Genomic DNA, 10,000 nt, shown 5'->3' with positions numbered 1-10,000 from the left:
TTGCTTGCTTGGTTGTCTGTTTACTGCTTGTTTGCTTGTTTATTTGCATACTTATCTTTTCTTACTTGCTTTCTTGTTTACTTGTTTGGTTGGTTGTCTGTTTGCTTATTACTTGCTTACTTACTTGGCTGTTTTCTTACTTGCTTGTTTGCTTTACGTAGTTACTTTCTTTCTTCCTTTTTTTTTACTGATCACATACGTGTTTATTTACCTACGTACTTATATACTTACTTATTTTTACTTCCTTGTTGGCTTACTTAAGAACTGAACTTTTTCCCCTGGTTCAATTTTGCTCCTGACAGTTTTCTTATAATTTTAATATTTATCGGCTCTTGCTTGTATTTTAATTCGAGTTAGATCATAATAACTGCTTCCTATGAGGTTAATTGTGATAAGCTTTCAGCAGCACGTTCCGTCAGTTGATTATTATTTCTTTCATCATAGTTCCTACTCCAGTTCTTGCTTCGAAGGAAAAAAAAGTATTATTAACAGATTTTGCTGTCTGTCCTCAAATAAAAGAAAAATATCAGGAATCTATCGTTTTTTTTTTGTTCTTGCTTCAAAGGAAATAGTTTGTGGGGGCAGGAGTTGTTGTCTGAGGTGAATAGAAAGAAAATGTCAGAGAATTATTGATCATCGTTTTTGTTCTTGCTTCTGAGAGAAAATGTATTAATGATAGAAATTGCTGCCTAGTTGTTGTTGTTGTTGTTGTTGTTGTTGTTGTTGTGACTGGTGAAGCTTTCTCTATGCTTTCCTTTTCCTTTTGTATCTTTGCTCTCTTTCCTAATTTTCAACCTCCTTTCCTTCTTCTTCTTCTTCTTCTTCTTCTTTTTCTTATTTAACGTTGTTTTGTTGTTGTTGTTGTTGTTGTTGTTGTTACTGCTGTTGTTGTTGTTGTTGCTGCTGTTGTTGTTGTTGTTGTTGTTGTTGTTGTTGTTGTTGTTGCTGTTGTTGTTGTTGTTGTTGCTGCTGTTGTTGTTGTTGTTCCTCGGCAAATAAAAGGAAAATGTGGAAGAATCGTTGGTGTTTCTGTTGGTGCTTTTAGAAGAGAGAAAGAAAAAAAAAAAGCATTTCACAACAGAACTCGTTGCCTGAATGTCACCTCGAGGTAAAACAAAAGCAAATCATAAAAACAAACTGCCATTATTCTTGTTCTTGCTTTAGAGGAAACAGTATTTGATTATATAAATTATTACCTAGATGCCGTTGTCCTCATTTACATCAGAGAAAAGATACCGAAATCCTTGTTTATGTTGTAATCTCACTTGTAAGAAAGGTATCACCGGAAATGAATTAGCCTGCCACACCTGAATAACCTGCTACCTCTTGCTGCGGGACCGTAACCACCTGATGAATGACCCGTGCAGCCGCTAACCACTAACCACTAACCGCCTGAGAAACATCCGCTGCAACACGTCCTCTCTTATTTGTAAAGACCACTGAGTGAACCCTAACCTGCTTTGAACACTGACTTAAATCATGTTACATTATTCTCATTGTTGTAGCTTTTTCTCTTAATGTGCCATGAAGAACATCAAACGCCGTTTTTTCCCAAGTTAATGAGTTCTTTCACCTTTCACCATCCCTTGTAACTATTGAAATATTATCGCACTTCCTCTTCCGCTCCGTTATTGATGAGTTCCGTGTGTTGGCCCCTTCTCTGCCTCGTGAACACTTAATTGTCCACGCTGCATGCACGCCATACGCACCACACCTCGCCTTGGCAGCAGCCAGGTCCTTACCTCGCCCTCCCAGCGCTTCAAATGTCTGTTGCCTATACGAACTCTTGACCTGTCGACTCACTCTAGCAGTCACCTCATTTTACGAATATTACAGCAGTCAGCTCACTTTACGAACACTTCAACTGTTATCTCACTTTACGAACACTTCAGCTGTCACCTCACTTTATGAACACTCCATCTGTCAACTCACATTACGAACGCTCCAGCTTTCACTCCACTATATGAACACATAAGCTGTCACCTCACTTTGCGAACACTCCAGCTATTGCCTCACTTTACGAACTCTTCAACTGTCACCTCACTTTATGAACATTTCAACTGAACAGATAGCTAATGAGGTACTTTCCTAACACCATCCGTCTACATCCGTCTATGAACAACCTCGTAAGGATGAACAAGTATGCTGCCGCTAGTTATTCCTTTTTTTTTGGGGGGTGGGGGTGGGGGGGAGTATTTGAGTACCTTATTGCCGCTTTCACAGTCGCTTTCTGTTGTTGTAATCGTGACCAGTGAGTGGCGATTTCCACCACCATCACCGCCACCACCAGCAACAAATCACTGCTTCCATTGTAGAACCAGAGACTTCAATTTTGCTATGATCGTCTGGTTGTAAATTTCCGAAACCACGAAAAAAAAAGAAAATACGATGAAATAGGATCTACTAGGTGTTGGTGACGCCAGCTAGTTAGAATTTTGGTTAGGAGCATTACCAAACAACTGTGAAATCGGTTCTTTGTGTCCTTCCCTTACAGAAGCTGCAGGCGTATCGCTCTGAGTTCGAGGAGAAACTGAAGGAGCGAGACACCCAGCTGACGGAGGCGCGGAAGGAGCTGCAAGCGGCTCGAGAGACGCTCCGGCACCAGCAGCTCCTGAGTGTGGTGAGGGGCGTCACCACCAACACGCCCACACCGCACGCCCTGCCAACGCCTTCCACGCCCCTGCCCACCCCAGCCTCCTCCCCCTTGGTTGGTGGTGATAGTAATGATGCAGGTGAGGGATAAGTGTCTCTCTCTCTCTCTCTCTCTCTCTAGTAATTCAAATGTTCCTTTATTGTATTTGATTTTAATTTAGATCAATATGTCTTCATTGCCTTTAACCCTTTGATGCTTGTTCCTTTACCTGAGCTACCCTAGGCAATTTCACCGAGGAAGAATGGAACTACAGTCACGAAAAAGTTTGAACGACCATCACTCCTCTTGCTGCCAGTATTTGAATATTATACTCTCAACTTGCACCAGGCCCACTTATGAAGCTTGAGGGAAGGCCGTGGCAATCAGACTTAACACTGCCTCTTTTATGCACAAGGGAAGCAAACCAAGGGCAAAATTAATAAAAAAAAAAAAAACCTAATTGCCACCCCCAAAAAAGAAAAGTAAAGAATATCACAGGAAGAAGCGGTTAAGGAATGCTTGGTAAATACGAGTGCCTTCCTTCAGGAGTGGATGGTGACGTGGACGTGTGCTGTGAATCAGAACCTGCCGTTAAGAAGATCAAAGCCGCCCATAACCGGACCCAGCCCGCCCTGTCCCGTCCCCCACCACCAAGGACCCCCACCCTCGCTCCACCACCCACCACACTCGCAACGCCCACTACCACCTCCAGGACGTCGCCTCTCAGGACGCCCACGCCTGCCTCGCACCCGCAGCGCCCCGCACACCTCAGTAAGCGCGTGCTGTACTCCGGCAAGTCCCTCCTCATGGAAGAGCCACGGTTGTAGTCTTCTTTCTTCCCTCCTCCAGGATCTATTCTAGTTTTGTATACTCTCTCTCTCTCTCTCTCTCTCTCTCTCTCTCTCTCTCTCTCTCTCTCTCTCTCTCTCTCTCTCTCTCTCTCTCATAAAGGAGAATAACGTGTTTTTTTTTTCTTTCCTTCATGGGCTATAATTCCTGTTACAAAGTGGACGCTTACTTATGTGTCATATGCCTCCCTCTCTCCTTTTTTTTTTTTCTTTTCAGAAAGAAGGATAAGAAATTTACTTTTTTTTTTTTTTAGTAAAAGTTGTGTTTCTTCAATTAACACTAATTACAACAACGTATTACAGCTGCACCTGTTTCTGTGTGTTTGTTAAGTTCTGACATGAATTTGTGTTGTAATGATGGTTACTTGTTCCGCGATCCTTACTTTACCTGTGTATGGAAGGTGACTAAGAGCATCCTGGCCGTCGTGCAGAGCTGTATAACAATCACCCTTATGTTCTAAATGGATAGCAATCATTTCACCCTCCTCGGTATTGGCAAAGTACAAAGAAGTATTTATTTTATCCCTCTTAATTTTATCAAAGTACAAAATATTGTTGGTTTCATCAGTGATATTTTTTTTTCTAAGTACAAAATAATTTCTTTTTATTCACTTAGAATTACCAAAGTACAAAATATAGGTAATTTTTTCCTCTACTGTCTTGTGCCAAAGTACAAAATAGTGCTATTTTCCCGCCTATTCAGTATTGGCTAAGTGCAAAATAATGCTCATTCTTATCTCACTCATTGTTGTCAGTGGAGAACAGTGTACATTCTTTATCCACTCAGTTGACAGTATTGCAATATAGGATATGTATCACCTGCCTCATCATGTATTGCCTTAAAGACACTTTTGTACAGAACCTGTATCACTTCACCTCCCCTTCATAAAGACTACATGCAGAATATAAGATCAATTACAAAAATAGGGAAATGACTAAACAAATGAATTAGTGAATTAGCCAAGAAAGAAACAGTTACAAAATACAGTGGTAAGTAACGAATTATCCTATGCTGTCAATAGGAATACAAAAAATTAGTGTATTACATGATAAATCTTAAAGCTAAGGATACCCACATACATTTTCACACCATCACTCAACACACTGGAAACATTCACACCAAATCTTGTAACACCTCTTCTAATATAACATAAATATCACCACACACCTTTTATTCCCACAACATAATGAATACACCTTTCACCAACGCTGGCAGCCATTAAAATACTATCACACTTCCTCTTCCTCCTCTTAAATGAGTTCTGTCCTCTTGTCACACCCTTATCTTGCCAGACCCAGCAGGAGTAAGAGGAGGAGGCAGAAGGGGCTGAAGGAAGGGAGGGACGAGGAGGAATCCAGTCTTTCAGTTAATAGCGTCACCTGGGGAAGAACCTTGGTAATAATAGATGTTTGTAGCAGTTTGTGTCTCAGTTCACGCCCAGCAATGTGAAAACCTAGAATTTATAGAGTGGTACTGATACTGCTATTTGAGAGGGTTTAGGCACAGGGAAGGAATAATGTTAGAACCTAAAGCTTATAGAGTGATACTGGAGTTATTAGAGAGGGTTTAGGTGCAGGGAAGGAATAGTGTTTGATTTGCTATTATTTGATTTGCTGCGATATAGCTTATGATCTATAATGGTAAGGATTTGTGATTGTAATGAATTTATTTGGTTGTCACTAGTTTACTTGAGATAATACCAGTAGTCTTATGGAGTTCATTGTTATAAACATGCAATGAACTCTGCAAGACATCACTAGTCAATAGTTGCAGTCTAACCTGAGAACTAGTTAAGATATGTAAACCTGTAGTTAATAAACTCTATGCATCATTAGTTACTTTGCAACAGTGAAACTTAGATTTTTTTTTTTTTTTTTTTAGTAATGATAAATGTTATTGTAATAAACTTCTCTGGCTAGTTACACTTTGCTGAGTTAAAACTTGTGATTTAGTAAGACTAAAGCCAATGAACTCCTCAGGGCATCACTAATTAACTTGGAACCCGGTTAACGTGTAGACCTGGTGGCTTCTTGAAGTTTCTCTTATTTCCTAATGTTCTTAAGTGATGAGCCCTGAAAACACGGCTCAGGGGCGCACTGCACCTGACTGGCAAAATGTGTGCTAGACTTATAGCACCATATTCTGAAACACTTCCTCGGCGCATCTCCACTACTTTCCAAAGATTCAAGCTACACTAGGTTTTAATTGTATTTTTACGATTATAGTGACAGATTAACAAGAATTCTACATTGCTGACAGTAGAAACACTCTTGAGAAACCGGCTAATCATCTCTGTAGCCTTTAAAAACAGTCGTGGTGAAAGAGCAGAGCGATTCAGAATGCAGGCCACACTCAGGCAGTCAGGCACTCACCACAACAGGCGGGGCGGCCTCCACCTTGAGCTCCTCCTCCTCTGAGCTGACGGGCACCTGGCACTGGTAACTCCCCGCGTCCGCCGCTGACACACGGTCGATCTGGGGAATGGCGTGATGTTATTATTATTATTATTATTATTATTATTATTATTATTATTATTATTATTATTATTACTATTATCATCATCATTATCATTATCATCATCATCATCATCATCATCGTTACTACTACTACTACTACTACTACTACTTCCACTACTACTACTACTACTACTCCTAGTACTACTGCTACTACTACTACTACTACTACTACTACTACTACTACTACTACTGTTGTTATTGTTGTTGCTGTTGCTTCTGCTGCTACTGTTGCTGCTGCAATGACTCGGTATTACAAACTTGGAAAAAATATATATATTTATGATAGCTTAGGTAAAAAATACCAAGAAAATTACCTGGCTGTACCAACTTGAACAAAACAATTTCTTGCATTTTTTTTTTTTCATTAAAACATTATAAAAACTAACTAAACTTTATGAATAAGAAAATACTAGGCTATGAGAGTAACAGCATAATTTACAGTGTGCAAGGGGTCAGACAAGGAGGAAGCCTGCAAATATCACACGCACTCATGAACAAACCAACGTGGGTGACCGTTCTATTGCAACACTACAATAAATATAATTGTTTAAGAGTGAAAATAATTATAAAATATACGAAGTTTGATGACCTGATTTAGGACAGTTTTCAATCTTTCTGTCGATTGGCGTATTAATATTTTATATATGTATTTGCAGTACGATATATAATTTATGAATCCATGAAATAAGTACTGGACGCGGAAAAGTCGATCATTAGGCTACTGTCAGTTTCCTTGGTTACTATATTATGATCATGTATCCTACGTAGTCATATGTGTCTACCAACCTGCATGTATGAATTTATATTTATTCATTGTCTTACCAGTTTTTATGTGTAATCAGTATAGATTCTTAATAAAGAAAAGAGAAAAAAGAACTCCATTGTTGAACTCACTAACTATTTGAATCACTAGTATCTTTAATATCTGAATATCGTTTACTAAAATTCCTCCTTCTGTATATAGTAATCAATATTTTCAGGTGTAAATCTATTGAGACATTAATAATTATCGTACTCTATCCATCATTGACCACGTGAGGGACAAATGACCAATCAGAGAGGCGAACTTCACCTTGGTAACATCAATCAACCAATCAGGAGACGATATTTGCACTAGAGGGTTCCGTACACAAGGCGAATTACTGCCCGAGGTCTCATTTTGTTAGTGGAGCTTGAGTGGTGAGGGAGTTGTCTACAAGGTGAAGATGTGAGTGCTCCTGCTTATTTTGTTATTGTGTTTCAGTGATAGTTTATGTTAATATGTTGTGTGCACGAGTGTTTTGGTAATTGTCAAGGAGATATTGGCTCTAAGCAGTAAAACCTGTGTCACTCCTACTCCATATATTCAGTAGCGGCGTGTCACCTCCCACCTGAAGGCTGCTGTTTTCCTGTGATTGGTTGAACCTCCTGCAGACTGAACCTTGAGCCCCCACCCACCTGACCTGCCCCACCTGGTCCATCCCCCTTCCATTCCCATGATCAGTGCTCCCCCTCTCACACCCCTCACCACCACCATCACCAGCCTTCCTCCTCTCTCCCTCCCAATACTTCCTTCACTTCTCCCATCTCTCCCATCCATCCCAATCACTTTTCAATTAGTATTTCTGCCAGTACCTCTTCTGATCTCTCCTCTGCTCCTCCTTCCTGTATTCCTCTCTCTTTCTCTTCCCCCTCTTTCAACAAACCCCCTTCTCTTCCTCCTCCTCTTCCTCCTCCCCACCCGCACCTTCCTCTTACCCCTCCTCCTCCTCCTCAAGCTTCCCTCTCTCTTTCCCCACCTCCACCAGTACTATCTCCTCCTTCAACCCCAATTACTTTTTAGCTCGTATTTCTGTTATTATTCCCTCCGATCCCTCTCTCCGCCCTCCGTTTCTACCCTCTCTTCCTCTTCCATCTCTTCCATTGCCCTCATCAGGTAAGAAGTGACACACGTCGCTACTGAATAGATCAAACAGGACTGGCAATGGTTTTAGTGCAGCAGTGTACAGTAGCAAGGTTACAGTCCCCTTCACTTATCATCTCTAGCAGCGTTCCCATGTGTGAGTCGCCTGCTGTGAACCGCCTGCTTCGACTCGTATCCGAAACAAATCCCGCCAGTCCCTCCATCACTCCACCACTTACACTGACTGGGATGTGTGATGGATACGAGTCGAATCGGGCGGGACGGGTCACAGCAGGCGGTTCACACGCTGGCAATGCTAAGTGATGAACGTGGAAATGGAAAGGACTGTACATTCTTAAAATTCATGTTTAATCTAATAATGTAAGCAAGCAAAGCCGAACATAATCGTATCTTGACAACCTATTGTTACCTAAGCGAACTTGAATATAACCTAATCAAATGTAAGTTAGCCTAAGCTTATTTAAATTTAACCTATCCGAACTAAAACCCAGACTTACCTTAATCTCACCTAAACAAACTTAATCTAACCTAGTCTAATATGACACAAAGAAAACCCTTATCTCATGAAAAAAAAAAAAAAAAATCCCTGTGTTTCTTTGCCAGGGAGTGAGGGGGACAGTGAACATGATTGTAATGGTTACTAGATACACCCCAGTGACTCATTTCCCGTGCTATTAATGTGTGTTCGTCGCGTCCGGCCTGGCCTGGGTGCGGCAAGCTGTCTCGGTGACGCGGCTTACTAATGAACCTTATCTTTCCACGCCTCACAAAGATTATTATGTACACAAGGGAAACGAAATGTCAGTTTTGAGAGGAATTAAGAAATGTGGTTTCCAGAAAGGAGTGAGAGTGTACACGCTAGTGACGTGATCGTACTAATTAGCATTTTTATCTCCTCTTTCTTCCCATCAGACAAAGGGTTATTATCTACCTACCAGAAGTGGAAGGTCAGTTTAAGGTTAGGTTAGGAAATGTGTCTCTACAGAAATTAATAGGAATATAAACACTGGTGGTGAGGCCATGATGGTTAGAATTTTTATTTATTTATTTATTTTTTTACGTCAAACTCATTATCTTCTTATAGAAAGGTCAGCTTTAGGTCACATTAAGAACTACGGCTCGAGAAATTTGTGAGCATGTGAATATTACAAAAAAAAAATAAATAAATAAATAAATAAATAAATAAAAAATCATATTACTTGGATAAAGCCTAGGATATGAAGAATAATCGCTAGTGAGTTAAAGAAGCTATAATATTCTTGCTAACACCAGCGCCATGTTTCAGTGACTCGAAGAATTTGTCAGTGCCAGTTTTGAGGAAGGATACTGAGGGAATATTAGTGCCAAATTACAGATACGTGAAGATATTAGTGGTAGTGACACGATGATAAAGCGAGTGCCTGCGAGTGACACGAATATATCAGTGCCAATATCAGTGACAGTGTTAACGCCAAGATATCGTTAGTGCCAGATTTCAGTGATTCAAAGATAACAGTGCAATGGCCAGTGACACGAGGATAATGTCAGTGCCTGCAAGACGACACGAATATATCAGTGCCAGTATCAGTGCCAAATTTCAATGCCATGAAGATGACGTCAGTGCCAGATTTCAGTGACTCAAAGATAAGATCAGAGGAAGGGGCAGTGACACGAATATGATACGAGTGCCAATGCCAGTGTTGTCATTGTTGTTGTTGTTGTTGTTGTTAGGGCCGCGATGATCCAGTGACCCTTATGAACCCAAGCCAATGCCAGTAATGTTCGTGGGCTTAGCCTTTGCAACGGGTCCCACTGCTCTGTGTTGTGTACTTTGCTGTTGTCTGTGTTTGTAGTGTTTTGGTGCCAGATCTCCGTGACATGAGGGGAACAGAAAACGATAAACAAGTAACAGAGAATCCGAGCATCTCTTGTCTACAACCACCGCCTTCTGAGCCTTGCAGCATGCGAAAAACGATAATAGGAGACGAAACATCCCTTGACAACAACCACTCTTTCTGACCCTTGGAGCATACGAAAAGCATCTCATTTTGTTCTTTATATGTAAGGGAGACACTGGCCTAGGGTAACAAAAAAGTAACAAGGAAAGAAAAAGCCCAGTGA

The 10,000-nt window shown here is 40.7% G+C and overlaps 2 protein-coding genes across 3 annotated transcripts in view; one reads left to right on the top strand and one right to left on the bottom strand.

The window, feature by feature from the left end:
* LOC135109653 (trichohyalin-like) overlaps nt 1–3,512 on the top strand; it is a 45,736-nt gene extending 42,224 nt beyond the window's left edge. Inside the window, exons 7-8 of the mRNA XM_064021169.1 lie at nt 2,495–2,732; nt 3,179–3,512. Coding sequence (XP_063877239.1) covers nt 2,495–2,732; nt 3,179–3,459 — 519 coding nt within the window. The 3' untranslated portion in view covers nt 3,460–3,512. The remainder of the gene's footprint in view (nt 1–2,494; nt 2,733–3,178) is intronic.
* A 481-nt stretch (nt 3,513–3,993) lies between these two features.
* Nucleotides 3,994–10,000, bottom strand: part of LOC135109656 (lachesin-like) — a 79,558-nt gene continuing 73,551 nt past the window's right edge. For both annotated transcript variants that reach the window (XM_064021172.1, XM_064021173.1), the window contains exons 5-6: nt 5,854–5,955; nt 3,994–4,860 (exon numbers count right to left, since the gene is read on the bottom strand). In XM_064021172.1, the coding sequence (XP_063877242.1) occupies nt 4,762–4,860; nt 5,854–5,955 (201 nt within the window). In that variant the 3' untranslated portion in view covers nt 3,994–4,761. The remainder of the gene's footprint in view (nt 4,861–5,853; nt 5,956–10,000) is intronic.

Source organism: Scylla paramamosain, chromosome 19 (assembly GCF_035594125.1).
Source record: "Scylla paramamosain isolate STU-SP2022 chromosome 19, ASM3559412v1, whole genome shotgun sequence".
Lineage (NCBI taxonomy): Eukaryota > Metazoa > Arthropoda > Malacostraca > Decapoda > Portunidae > Scylla > Scylla paramamosain.
The sequence above is the reverse complement of the archived record's forward strand: the minus strand, read 5'-3'. Positions and strand labels throughout refer to the sequence as shown.